General features: G+C 44.2%; 2 protein-coding genes across 4 annotated transcripts in view; one reads left to right on the top strand and one right to left on the bottom strand.

Annotated features, from left to right (window-relative positions):
• Positions 1-7,261, top strand: part of LOC121592151 (HIV Tat-specific factor 1) — a 54,685-nt gene extending 47,424 nt beyond the window's left edge. Inside the window, exons 3-5 of the mRNA XM_041913521.1 lie at positions 4,441-4,607; positions 6,396-6,719; positions 6,818-7,261. Coding sequence (XP_041769455.1) covers positions 4,441-4,607; positions 6,396-6,719; positions 6,818-7,151 — 825 coding nt within the window. The 3' untranslated portion in view covers positions 7,152-7,261. The remainder of the gene's footprint in view (positions 1-4,440; positions 4,608-6,395; positions 6,720-6,817) is intronic.
• The window catches only part of LOC121592152, a 97,303-nt gene that overhangs the window by 35,470 nt on the left and 40,079 nt on the right, over positions 1-21,754 (bottom strand). For all 3 annotated transcript variants that reach the window (XM_041913522.1, XM_041913525.1, XM_041913523.1), the window contains exon 2: positions 16,249-16,326. The gene's annotated coding sequence lies outside the window, so the exon portion shown is untranslated. The remainder of the gene's footprint in view (positions 1-16,248; positions 16,327-21,754) is intronic.

Below are 21,754 nucleotides of genomic sequence, written 5' to 3'. Positions count from 1 at the left end.
GAGAGTAGTCAGTGGGTAGAAGAAAGTGAGCCTTGAGAGTGTTTTGATTAATGTGTTCATGAGTGTGTTGTGCGTCTTTTCATGTATGTCTCCTCGGCGGTCGTTGATGACTTGCGTGCGTAATGGTGGGCTTTTTTTTGTTCATTTTCATGTGTTTTTTGTACCCATTTTTGTCTTTTTGTATCGTTTCTTTTATTATTTTTTTCTTTTTGTTGTTGCTTCCTTGCTTGCCACTTGTTCCTGTTGCTTTGTTTACTTCTTTTGTTTCTTTTTTCTATGTTATTTAATTTTGTTTTTTTTTTGTTGAGAAGAACGTTCTTTTCTGTGTTCTTTCCTGGAGCTAAATTGCTTTCTCAAACTTGAATGTAAGCGAAAAGAAGATGACGCGCCATCCATTACTCGATGACTTGCTTGTTTTAACCTTTCTTTTCGTCATCCACGAAGCGCCTCTCGATGCGTTCGATAATTTGGAGCTCGAATTTTAGAAAGGCCTCTGCTCCTCTCCTTGCACTCCTTTCCTTAACCACCCGGCACTTAACGCACCTGACGAAACCTCAGCACGAAATTAGTGACGGATCGCTCGTTGTCCCCTAAATACCAATTCCTCTGGTCCGAAAAAGGGAATATCAATGGCAGGAGGGATAGATTTCCATTTCCATCGACCATGACCAGCATGCACCAGTCCCCCGACCGGACAGTGCGGTCAGTGTCCAAAACCACCGTCCCCAAACTCAGAGCGCCGAAAACGAAAAAAATGCCGAAGGCCAATCATATCATATGATTTGACACGATCAATCAAAACGTGCGTTTGACTTTTCGATTGTGTGGCTGGAGGTGGTGGCCGCAAAGAAACCGTTGCGTTTGAGCGCTTCTCTTCTACCCTCTGCTGCTGCTGCTGCTGCACGTTCATTTTCTCAAGAGTCATCGTGCGTTCAGTAAAAAAAAAACCAGAATCAAGTGAACCGATCACGGCGTAAACCTTGAAGCTTTCGGGTTGCTGACTGCGACCGCAGCTAAAATTATGCTCTCATCGTCAACGGACTTGTTTAGAGAGTCGGTGTGCTACCCCTGGGACAGTAGCCGTTTGTGGGTAACATCTTTACAGTAGCCGGCCCCTGTCGGGTTTGACCCATTGATTAATTGAAGGATTTATAGCATTTAAATATGATCAATTCGTAAACGGTGGGGCCAAGACCGGCCGGGGGTGTCCAAGTATCTTGTCACTTGTCACTTAGAGCGCTAGCAGTTTTCAGCAAGCAGGGTGAAAGAGTGTCTGGTGGTGATGTTCTTGTCGCTGCCAGTAAGATGCAAAACAGACTGACCATCTTGACTGGTGTTTGGGGTGGATTTTTGGGTCGATAATTAGAACAAATGCGATGTTAATAGCACACAAACATTCGCGCCGCATTGTTGCTGAGAACTGCCGAGAACGCTGCTGCCCAGCTGGCATTCGTCCAAACGGGGTTTCTAGTGCAATTGAGAGCTTAATTTATATCAAAAATTTGAAACATGTTAATTTCTTTCACCTCCAACAGGACCTCGCTACTGTATCGTTTCGTTTTTTCTTTACGATAAGGCGTGCCAGAGGCTGCATACAAAACGCTTACAAAATGCAGCCAAAAAACCGGCTCGTTTGAAGATGTTGCCAGCACGACATTTTTGCCGCTCAACCGGCCCAACATGGTCGTGCCACGGTCGACAGTTTTGTTTTTTTTTTTGTATGGGCCTCCTCCCCTTCTCACTGTGCTAAGTAAGGTGCGGTCATAGTCCGATTAGTGAACCGAACACACTTTACACCTTGCTCACACTTGAAATTGATCGCCGTTCGGTCATATCCCGAACCCGAGAGCCCGAGGTTTTGTTATTGTAACCGACAGACCAGTGAGTTTGGGTTTGATTTGATTTTTTGAATACCGTGTGGTTTTGAAACACGATACGCTGCTGGGGATGGTGGATGGGGCAGGGTGTGCCACGCACACGCCAAACCAAAATGCCAAATTTGAACCGGAGCCAAATTGCTATTAAAATCACCGGTGGTCCCAGCACGTAGCTGACATCCAATACACACAGGCAGGCTAATCGTCGAGTTTGGTGGTCGGTGGTCGCATCGAAGCGGTTTTTGTTTAGTCTTGGCAGGGGCATCGTCTCGCGGTGGTTCACCACGCATTCGTGGGGCGGAACCGTGGTCCGGAAGCTAGAGTTGTTTTTGTGTGTGTATGTTTCATTTTCAATTTCCTCACACAGACGTGTTCAACCGTAGGTCAGGATATAGTTTCCCGCGATTGAGTTGTGACGGGGGGGTTTTTTAATGTCTGTTGCCTGTAGAATGGATCGAATGAAGCGAGAAATTAGGTCAGATTACGGAACGGACGACCGTCCACATCCTCTCGCTCATCATGCCAGGAAGGTGTGAAATTTTATACGCAAGTTCATTATCTCGCTTCCCTTTTTTCGAATCGAATTTTGTGTTTAATTGCAATCAAATAGTCATAAAAATATGCTGCACGATGTCATCTTCGTGCTCTGGGATTTGAGGGGAAGAACACATCAAAGCGAAAAAAACTTGTTAAAAAAATTGAAATTGTGTTACGAATTTGTTGGGTCTCAATCGAGACATGCAGTGCTGATGAAGATTCGAAAGAGGAAATAACTAATAATAGTTTTTTTTTTAATTCTCTACAAAAGTTCTTGCCAAACGAAGAACTCAGGTAGTATTTCCGATACTATATAAAAGATTTGGAGCATTTTTATTAAGATATCATAACAGAAGTGGATGTAGTTACTGAGGCTTCTTTTAAGGGATTTGTTCCAACTAATATTCTCTTTTATGATTAAAATTGGCCTCTTTGTTCTTACTACAGGACTCAATTTCTAGTACTTTTAAGTATCCATTTTTACGCATTTTGGGTGGTAGTTATGACATATATCTCTGACTCTATCGACGATTTATTCTGAACTCCAATGAAAGGACATTCTGTTCTGGTCCCAGGGACAAGATCTCTGTTCGGGTTCCGGTTAATGTGCCGGATAATAGATATAAGTTGTTGAAACGGTCCTAGTTTTGTTCTGGTTTGGATTCTGACGTTGGTTTTGGTCCTTGATTGCTGTCTCAATTCTTAGGAAATATCCCACAACTATCTTGACTCTGGATCAAAATTGACTATCTTGTATTCTAAAAACTGTCGTTTCTCCATGTCTCAGTTTAGGATATAACTTGTATGTACACTTTAAAATGAAAATTTAATGAAATGCTGGATGTGATCGAGACATCCCTTTCGCAAAGTTCAATTAAAGGACCGCTTTACACAATGTTTTGTCGAATATAATTCCAAAATGTGTTTCAATACCTACATAACTTTACAATGAGAAGTTTAAAATTTATTTTAAAATTTATTTAATTTTAAACCTTAATGTTTAATCACTTCACCAGTACCAGACTACGGTCACTGGGAAGTCTTCAGCTCCACACACTTCCAATTGGGCTATTGATCGAGTACCGAGGCTTTACTGTTGCCGAGTAAATTGTGCTCCTAATAGTCCTCGGTGACCCATTATTTACCCGCTGCACTAAAGCGAGTCGTGTGTAACAAATTGATTTCATTCCGAAATGCACTCCACTGGCTGTGTGTTCCTTTCCCTTTGCCCCTTGCCAGCATCACCACCACGGGGACGCACATACGTAACCGTGGAAGCGAGTCTTTAACTCCTTTCCCTCCCGAGCTTCCCGAAGGTACAGCAAACAGCCCTGTAGTAATAATAATAATAACAATAATAGCAGCAACGACAGCAGTGAAACGAAAACGTCATCAGCAAATTGAGCACCCCGAGTGCACTGGACAAACAATATCGATCCCGCTTTCGATGAGGGCCTCATCCCCCCCCAGCTTATTCGATTGTCAGCGTTTTTATGCTGCCGTTGCGCTGAAGTAAAGAGCGCAAGCGGAGTGTTTGCGCAAAACGCAAGTCCCACCATGCGTGTGTGTCACGTGGCCGGTGCCGAATGAAAGTATCAATATTTGCGCTGCATTTAGCACCTTTTGATGCAGCTCGCAACGGTGCTGGTGGCTACTGGTGGACACGCGACCGATTACGCTGGAGTTCCTCTTCCCCGTGTTTGCTCAGATTGAAACGCTCTCGTGTGCGTACTTGACGGCACTTAAGGGCTTGATAGTTGGAAAGTGGACCGCTCGTACCCGGTCGACCCGGTATTGACACTGCCAAAAGCGAAAAGCGTTTGCCGTAAGGTTGATTATGAGGGCGTTTGTTTAAAGCCAGCTTCACTGTGCCGGAGCTATAGTATTAACGGTTTGTTTAATGTTACCAACCAATTTGTAAACTTTTCGTATGCTGTTCACAGTATACTGGCTTTAAATTTACGTGAAACCGCAGCTGGAAATAGTTATTCACTTCCTGTGTTCTCGTTCTTCCACTCACTTTCAGATCGAGTCCGTCGATTTGGCGCTGAAAATTCTCGACAACTACGATGTGCGCGGCCACAAGATCAAAGTGCAGCGGGCCGAGTTCCAGATGCGGGGCGAATACAACCCAACGCTCAAGCCAAAAATGCGCAAAAAGGAGAAGGAGCGGCTGAAGAAGATGCAGGAATCGTAAGTATTGCCGCTCCCCTGGAGGAAGGTTGTTTCTTCCTTGCTTATTTTTTCTTACGTGGCGTAGCAAAACGTCTTGTTGGGCAGTTTTCGCCTCTGCCTGACCGGCAGCGTTTAGCATAAATTATGATCATTCTCATTTAGCACACCCGGCGGAGACGGACGGAGCAAACGTAGGGGATTGATCGGAGGCGAATCCATGCCAGCTTGGGGCGCACTCGGATGCTAATTGTTGCGGTGTTTCGCTTTGATAGTTAGTGGAAGCGCAAGCGAAAGTTAGTTTCAGTTTAAAACCCGCGATTGGTTGTGGCTGCTCGTTAGCAAATAAGGCAGCGCTAATGTTGGCTCTCGCGCTGTGAAGGACGCTTTGTTAAGATAAAAGTGTTTGTTGGCTATAATGGGAATGATGTCTTCATGGCCTCAGAAAGGTGTGCTTAATTTTGATCTCTTAAAATAAACGGTTATTGACAGGGAAGAGATAGCCAGCCACAGATCGGCTTACACCCTATCTATAAGCGCGTATTTCGACATCAAAATACGACCCAATAAACATTAGCGTGTTATTAAGAAAACAACGAGATAATTACGCACACTACACATGTCGCCAGCAAAAGATGTGGGGTTTTACCGAGTTACTACGCTTGCCGCTGGTTGTAACGCGACCAATAACGGTATGAGTGAGAGCATGTGCTCCTCTCATCGTGCCTGTTTTAGCAGCGAGCAAGACGAACAGAAGAGACAGGTATTTAATTTAGCACTTTTATTGCCCGTACGTGCCGCACTCGCTTAATGCTGAGTATGTGCAATAAATTAACATTGCTTTCGAAACAATACAAACAACTCCGCAATTTCGCTAGCTGCCTTTGTTAATCTCCTCCCTTCTGTTAGTGTGTATGTTTTCCATTCGGTATGCACTTCTTCGCGTGATGAATCACGACGAATGACTTTAAGTAAGAGAAGATGTTGTTATTCCAGCGGGATTTTCTATTAGGAGTTGTTTTTTTAAATGTATAAATTGTTCCGCGCCTGGCGCCTCCACCGAGAAAGCAGTCGCGAAACGTTAATTTATTCCTGCTTTGCAAAAACTCAACCGTCCTCCATCCCCCCTTTTCTTAGCACCATTTTGCGACAGCACGAAAACACCACGCATCGGTGTGGTGTGAAACTGGCACGGCACGGCTATCCTCTCAATGGCACGTTTCAAGTGTGTGACTCATTACGCGTGATGTGCCGTTGCTTGCTTCTTGCGCTTCACACAGAGGGCACGCCGTCGACGGGCGGACACGATGCAAGGGCGCAAGGGCAGTCGTTATCCTCACCGTGTGATGATCATGATCATGTGCTCCCGTTGAGACTTCGGTTCGGTTCGACTCTTGTGCCGGGCTGAGAGTGTCTTACGCGCACGGGCGCTTGCTATCTTTACGCACGCAGTTCATTTTCAATTGGTTTCGCAAGTTTACCGTCAAACAGCGGATTAGGGATGGTTTTGCGTGCCGTGCGTTAGCAAACACTGGGCGCCTATTGAGAGGCGCCACTTGAAGGCGGCGGAACACGCTGGTCGGACGAGAAGCAGGTCGTCCCGTGTGCTACACTTTTAACGAGTTTTTAGTGCGTGCACAGGCACAATCAAACCACCGCAGAGGCAGCAGCAGGAAGCGATGATTCCACCAAAAGCGAGAACGATTTTACGGTTGACCGATCGATTGCGCGGCTACTTACGGACGATGCCGGAGCCACACAACGGCTAATCGAATGCTCCTTCTCACCCTCTTTGTTTTCGTCTGACAGGCTGTTTGACTGGCGCCCGGAAAAGATGCGCGGCGAGCGGTCGAAGCACGAGCGTATCGTCATCATCAAGAACCTGTTCGAGCCGGAGCTGTTCGATCGCGAGGTCCATCTGCTGCTCGAGTACCAGAACGATCTGCGCGAGGAGTGCGGCAAGTGTGGCACCGTGCGCCGCGTGCTGCTGTACGACCGGCACCCGGAAGGGGTGGCCCAGGTGACGATGGGCGACCCGGAGGAAGCGGACCTGGTGGTGCAGATGATGAATGGGCGCTTCTTCGGGCAGCGAAAGCTGACGGCAGCGATCTGGGACGGGCGGACAAAGTACCGGTAAGTCACGTTCGGGCGAGTGAAATTCTTTCCCCGCTATTGTGGACTTTTCGCCTTTTCTCTAACGTTTGTGCTTTTTTTTTTACGTCCACCGACAGAATTGCCGAAACTGATGCCGACATTGACAAGCGGCGTGGCAACTGGGAACAGTACCTCGAAACGGAGGAATCTGCTGCCGAGAAGGGGAAGGACACAGGCGACACTTCGCCGCCTTCCAGTGGAGAAGGAACCACCGAAACTGTCCCAGCGGGTGGCACAGAATCAGAAACACCGGAAATGAAGTCCTGCGACGACCAGGAAGAGCAACTTCCGGGCGTGAAAGTTGCCGATACAGAGAAGGAAGCCGAGAAGGACGATGATGAAAGTGAAGAGGATGAAGATGTGAAGCAGAAGGAAGGAGAGGCTGACGAGGAGGAGGAACCAGAGGATTAGCCATCCAGTTTAGATGTGGCGATCGATTGTAATTGATTTAGAGAACGTTGAATTCGTCGACCCAACTCGGATTTCGAGAAAATAAAACGGATCTCGAATTGTAAAGCGGATGAAGAAACCGAAAAAACGCCTCTTTGTGCGATAGCTACGAAGAGGTGGATAATAATGTGTATATCCGAAAAGAGCAGGAAATTAGTTTCACACGATCAAAGCGCAAACCCTCAGGTATGTTGGTATTGCTCTTTTATTATCATTTGATTGTTTTATTATTTAAAAAAAATGAGGCATGCTTTTGATTGTACCTCAACAGTTTTGTAGTTAAGTGTGGGTTATCCTATTACACATTTGATTGACGGATATCAATTTAAATTTAATCGATTTTCTGATAGATTTTCTGTTGCTGCTTTTCGTACCTTGGGATTCTTTGATTTTTTGAGATTCGTTTTTTTCGCTTTCGTCCATGTGATGTATTAAACCATTCTACATCAGTGCACGGACGATTTCATCTGAGAATCTTGTTCAAAGATAAATATCACATACATGACAATACGTATTAAGAGTCAGGAACGAGCTGAGGAGGAACTGAGAAAAGAGGAATGTTTTAATTTTTCAATATAAGGATTTATGCTGACTTTATGTACTAAAGTATTTTTCATCTATTGACATTGGTTACAAAACATACACTGTTTTCCGAGACAGTTTCCAATGTTAAAAGAATTATTCAACGCTCTCGAGATGTTTTTAATCAGCGTAGCTTTCGCAATTATTAGATAGTTATTTAAAAACATCTTTAGAACTATTGAGGAATGCTGTCAAAAGTGAAAACTTGTTCGTAAAACAGTGCAGTTCTCTTTGCCATATTATAACGCTCTCGCTTTTCGAATTTAAAGCTTTTTAAACAGTATTTGTTATGTCTAAATCCCTGTTTGAGTTAATCCAATGTCTTGTAGAATGAATAGCCGGACGTGATCTATCAGCCAAATATAATTTAAATAATATGACAGCGGCGTAACTCGAATATCCGCGTTCGACAAATATCGTGATTATCAACAAAAATACCATTCTGTAATGTTGATGCCATTTGGTAGTTTTAGACATTGAACTAATTGTTAAGCAAGGTTCAGGATTTAGTTTAACATTAAAAATAGCACAATTCTTAATTTTAAAAGTTTTTAAATGTACTAATGGTACAAATATTAGCTAATTTGAGCCAAAACTTATCTTCCAATCCTTGTAAAGCAGTAGAATTGATCAATGTGATAGATTATAGGCAAACAAGCTAAAATGTATCGAGCATGTCTCTTCTAAGTAAAAACCCTGGTAATTCGAGTCCAGTCTCTGCAAAGGACTCGATCAAAATACCACTTTTTGATCGCAATATTGGTTGCCTGAATGGTGTGCAAAGGATTTCATTGGAGTACGATTTGAAAGATATAACCCACCTCGAAATTCAAATCAGTGTGTGACTTCGTTCGATCCATTGTAGAAGCAAACATGAAACAACAAACAATGAAAAGTTCATTTCGGTTTATTTGTGGTGGTTTTGAAATGCTCTAAAAATGCAATCCAGCAATGCACTGTGTCTCTTGTGAAGTTTTTCCCAAAAAACCACACTCATTTACAAACTTGCAAACAAGAGCCTTCTCTCAACAATGAACCACAGAGTTGACAATTGCAAAACCGCATGCTTTTGATGCGTGTAGCACTTCATTATTACTCATCCCTGTCAGAGGAAAGACGGCGTGCGACTGTGTGTATGTGTGTTTATGCATCTACAGTGCTAGGCACTTCCACAGTACCTGTTAATAATCTGCTCACCATATCAACTGAGTTTGAAATACTGTTGACAGTTGCCTGCGGGCACACGTTTTACGAACACGATAAGGAATGTGTCTGCAGCCAGCCGGCCACAAACCGCAAAAAGTCGATGCCATGTCACCGCCAGCTTGCGGTCGAATCGTCTCCGTTCGCCGGGGCCCATTCAACGTGTTGAGGTTGAAAGAAAGTCGCAACGGAACGGGAGCAACGTGCGGTGTTGCACATATGCGTTCGCATTTCGTTGTGGCTGAAAATTTGCAAACAAAACTCTCCTGCGCGCGCTCTCCCTCGGAAGGTGTGCTCTTTTGTGCGTTATTTCGATCGGTACCACCGACAGCCGGACATGTAGAATTCGTTGCATTTTTGCTGCCTGTTGGCCCACACCCGTGACAGCACACTGTAGCGCTAGAGGACCTCGGCAGAATCCGTGCTCAAGGGACGGACGGACCGAATCAAGTGTCAAGATTCGGTGCAATCGCTGCGGCGGAGTACGCTGCACCGCACCAAAATGCACCTATTTATTCTCATTTGCATTCTTTCGTTCGTTCCGGCACAAAACAGTGCCGCTCACAGTGAACCGAGCGCGAACATTTCCCACCAGCAGCTGCAGCAAGTGTGTGAACATGATTGTCGGTGTGCGGGACATACTTTCTCCCGGTGCTCCTTGAATGCCGCAAACAGCAGCGAGCAATGGAAACTCGGGTCGGATGCATTCAATGCTCGAAATTTCATTGAAAGTGAAGTAAAGCGTGAAGGGGAATGGGGGCTGCACGGGGAGGATCATTTCATGTGGTCAACACACGTATTCATCAACATCATGCGCTGTCGTCGTCGACCACCACCTGGTAAAAGTGCATGCCGCAGCATAAATGTGCAGACTCAGCGGGTGGGTCGAGTTTTGCGAATCAAGGGCATGTCCTCCCGGCACGGGTGGTAGTGTATTTGCTTTTCAAAAGTGTGTGCATTTTTTACGGTTTTGTACACGCGTAAACTTCTTTTTTTAATTACGTTTGTAGTGAAGGTACTTTTGAAAAGGGCTGTATGGAGCTGGAGTGGAAGAATGTCAAGTGTGGTGGATCGTGTTTCATGTTCGTTGTACGGTTAATTTCATTGCAGCGACTGATATATGAGGTTTATGCTATCTTTTTCAGGTTTTTTTTATTAGTTAAACAGAGCTGAACCTCCACATGATGAATAAATGCTGATTAAAAGGGAATAAACAACAAAAAAGCATACACAGCAGAACACCAGCAGTGCTCAACACAGTACAATGTGTCCAGGTGCCACCGACAAAAAACACATCCTGCTGACGTTTGCATTAGGACGTCGACACTTGTGAGTGTTTTTTTTGTGTTTTCTTCTTCGCACATTTCCTCCACTCAAACAGAAGTGCATTGCGAGCGCATGTTCTATTTCTACGGACGCACCCAAATGAAAAAGGAATGCAGCAGAACGGAATGAAACTCGTGCGCATCGTGAGGTGTTTGTGTTGCATCCCTCACTGTGGTGATGTGCGCACACACAATGCAATGCTCGCGCAAAATAGGAAACAAACCCGCACTTTGGGTTGCGATAAAACCGGCCAGGGGTTTTGTTTTTCGGTGCGATTCAAGAGACAAATCAACTACGACGCGCACGGAGCGGCGGCAGAACAGTCTCACAGCTCGTCTCGCAGCCATACGGTCGCCAATGTGCCCTTCTGTGCGTGAGGAATTTAAAGGCGAAGGTTCAGGTGCATTGCACGGGCCGAGCTGGTGAGAAATTTCGGTGGTTTTTTTTGGGACAGGGAAGGGAAACTATTCTGCCCTTCGCGTAAGCGCCAACCAGCGGGAATGGGTGGGGAATTAAGGCGACGGGTAAACTAAGGTGGCGCTTGAGCAAGTGGGAAGTATTTACGCGAGAACAGTTTCCCGGTCGTCGGCTTCGTTGCCGAGTGATGCCGTTTGCTCAATCGTTGCAAACTAGCGCTAGGCTACAAGGGCAATGACGAAATAGTAGGGATGTAGAATAACATTGCAAAAAGTGTCGTCATAATCAGTGATTTTGACAGTTTGTTTGAATTGATGATAAAAAAAAATCACATTTTTATATCACAACGACTAAAAAATATTGTGTTTTTGTATTGCATCTTTTAGATTCCATGTTTTGACGAAATGTCAGTTGTTTTTGCAAAATCATACACAGTTTTGCCTGCAAAAATCCAAACATTGCTTATACTTAGTATGTCGATCGATTACTCCTGTGTAGGGAAGCAAATGCTCATTGGTTTTCAGGTTTTTTTTTCCATTGCTACTTCACCGAAGGTGTTTTGAAAAAAAAAAACTTAAAACTAAAATCTATTTAAATGCCAATGGGAAAAGGTGCAGGGTAATGCCGATCCCCCGGCCGGCTCTGACCTCGGGCGACTCTGGCCGACTCCGGAAGAATTTGGACGGCTCTGGTCGATTCCAGACGATTTCAGACGTGTACAATTCCGGACGTCGCCGGACATCTCCGGACATCTCCGGACAACACTGGATGACTCGGGACAACTCTGGACGACTCTGTGAGACACTGGGCGACTCTGGGCGACTCCAGACGACTCTAGACGACTCCGGACGACTCCGGCGACTCTAGACGACTCTGGATGACTCCGGACGACTCTAGACGACGCTGGACGACTTTGGACGACTCCGGGCGACTCCGGACTTCTGACGACTTCTGATAACTCCAGAAAAAAACGAACAACTTCAGACGACTCCGGACTACTTCGGAAGACTCCGAACAATTCCGGATGACTCCAGGCGACTCGGGACGACTTCGGAAGTCTTCGGATGACTCCAGATGACTCCAACTCCGGACGATTTTGGACGGCTTCAGACAATTCCAAACGACTCCGGATAAAGATGGGCAGATCAGAGTCGGTTCTGAAACTTTCCGGATTTGTATCGGAGTCTATTCCAGATTTTTCCCTATCTTACCCATCACTATCTTAGATAAATCCGATACATCTGCGCCGTAACTCACACTTGACAACAGCTTCACAAACTAACCACATCGCCGTCATTGTAGTCATTGTATAAATGCTTTCAATTGTCACTTCATAATTACTCATTCGTTTGATAGGAGTATGTTCAATTGGCGTAGAAGTGTCGCAAGTCATTACTTTTCATTCGTATTGACATCCTTCAGCGCTGCACTTACATCACCTCCGTGCCATTGAAATCCATCAGCGGCGCTTTATTAACACCACTTGATTACAATTTAATCTTTAGTCGCACCATTTGCAAAAATAAAGATTCACCCATATCGTGTGTGTGTGCCTTCTTTATGAAAAAAATAGCACGCATCCAAACACGTGCCTGAACAGATCCAGTATGTCGTGTCCGAAACGCGTACGAGCTCGTAAACTGCAACATGAGCTGAGCACGGGAGGGCGGGCAGACCAAAAGCTGAGCTCATTGCGCTGACAAACGTTGTAATAAATATTCTCCCAGCTGACATTCCATGGCGGGGACGAGTTTTCTAAATTTACATACTAACCGGCTAGTAAGGAGGACGGTTCACTAGTTCAGTGCTAGCCAAATTACGTTACCCACTGGTTTGAGGTGGCTGTGATATGGAATGTGACGATCAGGTGAGCTCATGCTTTAAAATTGTACTTGTAAAATTACCAAGTGAATGATGCAAGCGTGTGTTGGGCAACAGTGTTGCAAGGATGTGAAACTTTGCAAATAAAATGATCATTTTATTTTTAATATACAAAATGGCAGTCACGTTTTGAGCCATTTTAGACTTGCTCTCCTTTACAAGGGAGCTAGAAATTTCCCATCCATCCTGCTGAATGTCTCAATTTGGAAACAATCAATCCAGTTCGTTGACATTTGCAGCATCGAAATGAAGCAATTCAGGGCGGGTGTAGGCTCCCTCCTTAGGGCGTTGAGTTTCCCTTACACACGCGCAATAACTGCTCTCCAACTGTCGCCCAAACCCGTTTCTCACTCCCTTCCGCTCCCAGCGGCGCTTAACATTAATTGCGAATTTGGCAGTTTCACACGATCTAAAATGCCGGAGCTTGTTTCGATTCTCGAAAACGGGTGTAGTGTAGGCTTTAATGCGGGGAGATGGCAACAAATACGCGCAACGCGCGCGCACACGGAGACAATAAAAATAAACAGGAAAAGTCACAGATAATGCCAAAAAAGTGCACGCGAATGTAGAAAAGAAGCTGAAGGCACTGCAGCAAACCCTAGCGAAAAGGGAAAAACAAAGAAAAGACGCGTTGTTTAAACCGCCAAACCAAAAACAAAACAACCACGCAATACACTCGACATAAATAAACCGCGTACGATCGCGAAAAAGGGCAGCAACGGTACTGGTGCCGCGTGTGTGTACCAAACCCATCGACACGATCAAATTCGTACTTGATGGGGGGGGGGGGGGGGGGGAGGAGTGCGACAACACAGAAGGAGAGAAAGGGTGACTATAAGAGCAGCGAGGGGAGCAAAAAAAAACCCCGCATCCAAAGTGCGTCTTGTGCAGCGGTATTAAATGTAAAAATAAAACAACCCACCAAGAAAACCCCTTGCTGGTCGGAAAACGGACGATCCGGCCGAAGACGGTGTGTTGTTGTTAATTGTTTTATTTCGTTAACTAGTTGCCGTTTGCGCTGCTGTTGTTGTTGTTGGATGGTGGGCTTCTTTTTGTTGTTGTTGCTTTGTTTATATGGGGCTTTCTCGCAGCTCTCAGCGCTGTGCTGCGGCTGAGTGGCTTTAGGTTTTACGATTAATTTAAAGCCCAATTTTTCTTAATCGTTTCGCTGGGGTTTTGGGATGGGCAGCACGATCGGTTGCTGGCTGCGGGTAGCGGGAGAGGTGTTTTGGGATCGAAATTGAGACCCTCGGGGGAACCTCACGTTCGGTTGATTTTAAGCTCCCTTCACTCATTAAGCGCACCAGCAGGCTCTTGTGGGATTGCATTGACTCACTCTGAGAAGCTTGTCTATTTTCTTGACCATTGCTGTACTATTGGCGATGTGTACTATAAATAAAATGATTGCAATAATACACATTCCTAGCGTGCTGTAGATCATGTTACTATCTTAAGGCATGTTGGGGGTTATATTATTATTGCTATTGTTGCTAGGGTATTGAAGGATAAAAGTACGTCATTTGTATTTGATATATAATTAGACTTGCGATAATAGCTCCAGTACTGCTAGCAAACATAACACGACTCTTAGAATGAAGCTAAGAGAGCACAATGAAGCTAATTATAATATCAAATGAAACAGAGTATAGTGGACTGGAGCTGAAAATAACCAACTAGTATTTTTTCGCTATATTTTGAAGCGTGATATTACGATACATGGTACAAAATATCGCTATAGATGCGTCCAGACATTTAAAAATGTACCAAAGCTACAATAGAAGGCGACAGATGTACATAATAAAGAATTGTTGGTAGCTTCGAATCTTCCTCTTGATGAGCTTAACATAACAACTATCCATGATATTGATTTATTCCTTTAGTTAAGTCATTACTAGTTGATTTTTCTTGACATTTAGTTAGTTAATAGCTGAAAAACCAGTCTAGAGAATACATTATCTACTCGGTTCTCAGGACAGGTATGGTGTTAGGGTATAAAATGGACTGCGAAAGACTGCAGGGAAGCTTCGGAGATTATTTTACAATGCAAGAAATTATATTTACAATACTTAAATTAAGTATTGTATGATTTACTGGCACATATAGTCAGTTGTCTAATTTTTTACGACTGTTTCGGTGGTAATTATCGTTACTTGGGGCTTTCTTTTATATTTTTTTAAAATTTGCTTAAATTTATAGAATATAGCGAAACCAGACAATTTAAATGCCATTTTCCCTCACACACACACTACCTTTTTATGTATGTTTGCATGCTGGGAATTATTTAAATAACTAGAAACAGTGTTCATGCAATCAACTCCATGGATTCATGATCGATTGTCATTTCTTCATTAAAATACTTCCAATATCAGTAACTTAAGTAAAAAATAGCGAATGGTTGCACCACGAGATAAAACAATTCGTCATAAATAATCCCGCAGGCATAATTAAACTATTTCTGGCAAAAGTTTTATTGCTGTAGACAAGGTTGGCATCTTGATTCGAGTACATCAATCTTGTTTCAATAAAACCTCCTGACCCTGGTGGACGCAAAGCCCCACCAGTCTTTCCCACACGTGTTCGGGCCGCGCGCGTACAGCAATGGCGGCACATTTAACCGACTGAGTGCAACTGTCACTCTTCATTGTGCGTAAGAAAAAGCAAAAAAAAACAACATCGCTGCCATGTGCATGCTGCTGCAACCCCAATGCATCGCCAGTAAGCCTTCGGTGAAATCCATTAAACATCTCGATATGAAGGTTTGCTTGGAAAGATCAAGTGCACCGAATATCAACCGACTGGCTGATGATGCAAAGGTGATGCAAATGCACGCACTGGAGAGTGCGCCTTTGGCGGGTATGCTCGCTCAACAGGTGGATGTTTTGTGCGATGTTCCGTTCCCCCCACCCCCCCCCCCCCAATCCCGGGTGAGGAGCTGGCAGCATCGTTTGGCCTTTGCTTATTTTATGTTATTGCACCGTTTCCACCCCTTTTCCTGCTCACCGCGTCTCGTCCCTTTTCTACGCGGGGGGGCTGAACATGCACCTCCGTTCCTTAGAAAACATTATTCGTTATTGATATTAAACGTTGCGGACCTAGGCCTTCGACAAGACCTGCGGCTGCCACCGGCTCACTATTCGGCGCGTTCGTTTAGCCCTCCGCCAGTTTGGAAGATAACGGTGGTTCTTACCATGTTTTCGCGCTCCCGCAGAGGAGTAGAAAAGTACAAATCCTTCGAAACGAAAAATGGGGGAACAGCAACGAAACAACGAAATGAATACAAAAAAAAGCGCCAAACAAAATCAGCCAACCTCGAACGCGTGCAAAACGAAGATTTATTGTGCTACTTTTTATTGACTCTATCCTTTCGTGGCCTCGAGGCCAACACACCCCAATATCTCTCCTCCCGTGTCTTCGCCCGTTCGGTGAGCGAAAGCCTCCCCTTTAAGGGTTGCGGCCTCCCGAAGAACCGGGCGGCAGTTTTATTTATTTATTTCCTTCCCGGATCCGTCCGTGCGCAACCTGTGGTGGGATGTTATGATGCGGTTTGGTGCGCGAATTTCGTAGGGAGGTGGTTGGCTGCTTTTTTTTCGTGTGCTATCGTTCCTCTTAGGAACCGTTTACGTTTCTATGCCTGTGTGTTTGTGCTTACCTGTGCTTTGCCGACGTGCCAAGGGTTTGAGGTCGAGGGTCAGCGCATTTGTTCTGGGCCACCGCCGAGGGAACGGTTCTGCAATGTGAAGAGAGCAAAGAGAGGAGAAAGTTCAGTCAAAAAAGTATCAAAATTGGATATGCACACACACACACACACACACACACACACAAACGCTGAAGGAACCGAAAACAAAACGCTGAGAAATGATTAAATGATTGATATCCTCCCGGTTGGAATTTCGGGTGGCGGGGGAAAATGCTAAAACACGCCATAAATTCACTCAGACATGTTTTTCTACTTATCCCTGATGATGGTGGTGGTGATGGGGAGGGCAAATTGAAAGTATAATATCTGTTTGGCTTTTCCGCTTATTCAATCAAGCGCTTTACGGTTCGGTCGGTTACGGTCGCTTTACGGTAGGTTTCGTCTTTCACCCAGACATTGTCCATGCAAAAAGGGTTATTATTGTTTCTTGTTTTTTGTAGGTTTGTCATAGCTTTGCATGTATTTCGTACTTTGTACCCAACCATTTAGAAGTGATTTAGGTGAAGTAAAATATCCGTCACTATTGAGCAATTTGAGCGAATCGTAACGAGCTGTGTTAATGTAATTGAAAATTGAAATAATAGAAATTTGTGTAAATATTGGGGTAACAAGAGTATATGTGATGCTTTCGCTACAACTAGGAGGTTTTTATTCGAGAGCTTCAAAGTTTACGTTCAAATGATGATGAAAATGTGTCGTTCTTCATATTTTTTTGTGCTACAGTTATTAGTCATGCATGTAATATTTAGAACTATTTAGAATAGTTTCTAGATCGTAGGCTGAATTTGCAGTCTATCAGCTGTAGCAGCATTGTATAGCAGTTTTCGAGCAGTTATCAAAGTAGGTATAATATACAGGTGGGCTTATCCCAAGGTGTATGTATTTAGAAGGCTGATTTTTATCGCTTCTGCTTCTGAATGATGATTTTAAGAATGTTTTGTGTATTCGTCAAGCTTTGATTGAGCAAAATCTTTCACCCATCCTGTCAAAAAGTGACGTTCAAATTTGGTATGAGACCACCGGGTCTACATACACTTTGATTCTAGATTCCACCACCTGATCTCTTTAATGCACCTTGGCGAAAATGTAAACAACACCGTGTTTTCGAGCAGGTACTCGAATCTAATTCTAGCTTTGAGGCTAGAATAATTTAGGTTGAAAATCGCAGGCTAGTTTTTTGGGTGGCTTTGTATGGAGTGTTTACATGATGTCAGCCTCCAACTGTCAAACTCCATATAAAACGCTGACTAGAATCGTGAAGGATTCGAATATTGTAAAAAAGGTTAAAAATATTTTCAAACAACTCGATAAACGATGCTATTAAATTACATTACCAATACAGGCGTCCCCCGAGTTACGACCCCCTCGAGTTACGACGATTCGCAGATACGACGATTTTGACAGTTAAAAGTTGTCATTGACAAAGAAATTGATGTATTTTTTGAATATCTGGTCTGATAACCGTTATACACACATTTCCAAACATTCCACAACTACCCTATCTTGAATATCTATATTGTGTACGAGTTTTAAAATATAATTATTACATTATCGAACATTATTTTAAATAAAATACACGATATCATAAATTCCAACTCTTCAACTTCAGTTATAAACTTTATATTCATAGATATTCGACATACGACTTTTTCGACTTACGCCTTGTTTTGGAACATTTTTTCGGTCCCAAGTACAGTCGTATCTCGGGGGACTCCTGTACAATTTGCATAACATTTTTGAAAGGAAATGATCAAATAAACGGTCCTCTGTTTGTCAATCTCTTGCTTCAAGTGAATAAAGGTTAATAAACATGGCAAAGTCATTCAAAAAAGTATTTTGAACGGCAAATTGCAATCAACTTGATTTTTGATAAGCATCTATATATTTTACCGCCAAACCGAGAATCATTAAGCGTACACAGTACTTTCACATTAAGGTGATTTAACTTTGTGCTCGTTGCAATTCGTTGCATTAAAAATGTAACTCGCTCGCTGATATTGATTTTACGCAATCCACAGGGCCCCAATTCGGTAGGGCTCAGGGCTCAACTCAAAAATTAACACCATTATTCAATTATTCAGCACCAACTTCACTTACAAAGCGACCTGAAAGCGGCATGGTCCAGACTGAGTGATGTAAAAAAAACTCACCACTACTCAGCAGCCTATAGCTGCCTCTCGGGAATGCTCCCCCCCCCTTTTCGAAAGTGCAAATTATCACGCTCCTCGATAATGGGGTTTCGTGGTGCATTTTATTTGGCTACCCCTTTGATTGTGTTTTCCGGGAGAGGAAAGGTTTTTGGCTTGCTCTGGATGGAAGTGTGGGAAGCTTTTGCAATCGAATTGCATGCTGCTACTTGCCGGGTTGCCCTTAAAACTCAACCTTCATACGGTTCTGTGCCGTTTTGCTACAGTGCACTGCGAGCGTGAAAATAATAGCAATAGAAAATCGATTGCATTTCCGCCGCGAGCTGAAAGCGATGAGCGCCATGAGCGCACTCTAGTAGGTTTACTTATCTAGTCTACTTTCCTCTCCTATAGAGCGATCGATGCAGCTATCGGCCTGACGCTATTATGAGAAACAAAGAAGGGAGTGAAAAATCGGCCGAAAAGGGAATCGATAAAATTAAAGGGCAGCGTGAAAGTGTTGAGGTTAGGGAGGAGTCATGGAACGATGTGTTCAATGAGCATTGAAATGTTTTGATTCTTATCGTGCACAGAGCGTTTGAACGTTACCCATCAGCACGACTTTTGAATGGATGGGGGTGGAATTGTGGCTGAGAGGATTGCTCAGGGGAAGTTGTTCTGTTGTGGAGAAATTGTGTGCCCCACAGCAAGAAAGAACCTTTTTTGGGGTGCGGGTATGGTCTGAGAAAATTAGCACCCTGCTGGAGGGAGAACTAGTTTTGCAGCAGTTCACCAAAGATAACTTAGAAGCGAAACTTTAAGTAGACAAAATCCCAGGGACAAAGTTTTCCAGGAAAGCTTTCTTCTTCGGTAGTTCAGAGAATGGTAGCTTGTAGAAGGAAAGTCAACCCCTTCTGAGTAAGGTTATCATTTTATTAGCGAATATAAGCTGACAAACTCAACAGCTTAATGTTTCCCGGTATGAGAACTCATCAGTAATGTACCTTGCAGGGTATTTTTGCAATATGCGAAGCATTTTGTGTCAAGAATCGTTTAACCTGCCGATTTCCAGCAAATAGAATAAATTTCATCGTCTCATTCTACCAGTATCAAAGCAGGCGGTGCAAGTCAGTTGGAGCTAAAAATGACTCAACGATTTATTACACAACGCTTGTGTCGAGAATTTCAAAGCGAGCGCTCGCGCGTACTGCAAACCCACACACACCATCCGAAGGGAAGGGTTTGAAAATTGATTGAAAGTTCGAGAGTATATCCTTCGATACCTTGATGCTTGCGCAGCACACTCGCTCTTTCTCCACAAGCCACATGATCCGCAAAGGAAGGGCACGTGTTTAATCAGCCCCGAACGCGCTCTTTAAAATCTCGCCCCACATTCCGATCGTCTTGTGTGCACGCGCCGATAATCGGTTATTGAGTGAGATCGATAGCGAGCGTGGCGGACGGTTAGAGTTCGATGCGAAGAGTTCGACGTGGTAGAGCATCAGCAGCAGCAGCGGCAGACACGATGATGAGTGTCGTGGTTTCGGTTACGATTTCCTTTACCTACCCCCCCCAAAAAACGAACGGCGCCTTCGATGACAGGTCCGTTGAAAGGTTCGGTACGGAAGGTGAACGGAGCATTATTTTAGTGAAGAACCATGCTCCGGCATCATCATCATCATCATCATCATCATCATCATCATCTTGCTCCACCGTTACCAGCATCGGAGCAGCCACACTAATGAAGCCTCGAGCCGTACACGTGCGACCAAGAAGCGTACTTAATCCTGGAGCTGGAGCTGGCTATACAGCCGGCACCAGGGATAGTTCAATCGGGGGGATGGGAATCGAATGCAGTTTTAGTTGCCTTTCCGAGGATTGGGTAAGGTTGTACAATGTGTTTGCAGCGATTATTTCACCGGCTGGGTGGGGCTGGGTTATGGCGAACAGTTTAATTAACGAATGGAAATGAGTGCACGTTTAACATGCAATTAGTTTCGCGACTGTCATGGAAAGAGTAAACAATGTCTGGATTAATGATTAAAATGTGTTATGGATCGTTAATATGTATAATTTTTGTGTTTATAATTAAGTCTGATGGGACTTTTTATAGATTTATTGCACCTTATTGCCGATTACTCATCATTACTAAACAAATAAGGAGGTGTCCCATGCGTTTAATTACGCTCTAATAATACGCTCTAATACGCTCGTTTGCGTAGACCAATTGTGAAGCGATCGTTCTCATGATGGTCGTACTGGCCGCTTCCAGCTCTGGTGCTTCCTTTTGCATCACAGTTTCGCCTATCCTCGACTTGGCCCTGCTGACACGAGCTGCTTCATTGTTTCGGTGCCGTTTGTCCAGCTGCTGTGGAGTGTAGTCCGTGGCCGGGTATTGTCGAGCCATATTTTGGTGGTGTACGATCGGTATTTCTTCGTGATGCCCCGCTAACTTCGATTGTCATCGGTAGAGTGTACGGGACGGGTGAAGCTTCTTCATGATTGTAACTCCTCCATCTCGTTTGTCTTGGTGATCGGTTGAAGCGGTGCTGGTAAATGTCGATGCCAACTGTTCGCTGTGATTGGATTGTGTGTCACTAATGTCGCTCTCCAAAGTCGTATGTAGCCGGCTGTTGTCATCGCTATGCAGGAAGCCGCAAGTATCGTGCGAGGATCCTGTGCACTTTGGATCTGGTGCTGCAGATCCCAGTGCAGCTTTCAGAAGTGTTTCAATGTCTTCTTTCTGGATGTTGTTGGACTGTCGCTGTAGTGCCGATAGGGCTTTGTAAAACTTCCTTGTATCGTCGAAATCCGGGGTTTTCGTGAAGAAGCTTGAATGGTCGCTGGAGGCCATCGTTTGATTTCGTTGACAAGTTGATGTGAGATGCTGAATAGACAGAACACTTAGCCTTATGTTACGCGATATCTGTTAAAACGAGCTATAGGATGTTACTGTGAGGAGCAGCTAGTTGAGACAGAGATGGTTTCTCTGTGGTGCTTTCTCTTTTTATTTCGTAATTGGTTGTGGAATTTACCCTTCATATAATGATCGGAGCAGTGCGTAGTCGTGATCGTACCTGTGACATGTACAATATTTGTCCAATGGGTACGCGAAGAGTTGCTGATATGCACATTTTACACGTAAACTCGTACCTCGTGTGTACGATTGCCATTTATTAAGGGAACCTGATATTATGTTTACATTTTCCAAATTGTGCCTATTCTATTCATACTCGTAAAATTTTCTAAATAGTTAGGCTCAATAGTTAGGCTAGCCTGGTTACAGGGCTACGCAACGGATTGTCGGAGGATATTTCATATATATATTCTTC

Source organism: Anopheles merus, chromosome 2L (genome assembly GCF_017562075.2).
Source record: "Anopheles merus strain MAF chromosome 2L, AmerM5.1, whole genome shotgun sequence".
Lineage (NCBI taxonomy): Eukaryota > Metazoa > Arthropoda > Insecta > Diptera > Culicidae > Anopheles > Anopheles merus.
Note: the sequence above shows the minus strand (reverse complement) of the source record. Positions and strands in the feature narration are given on the sequence as shown.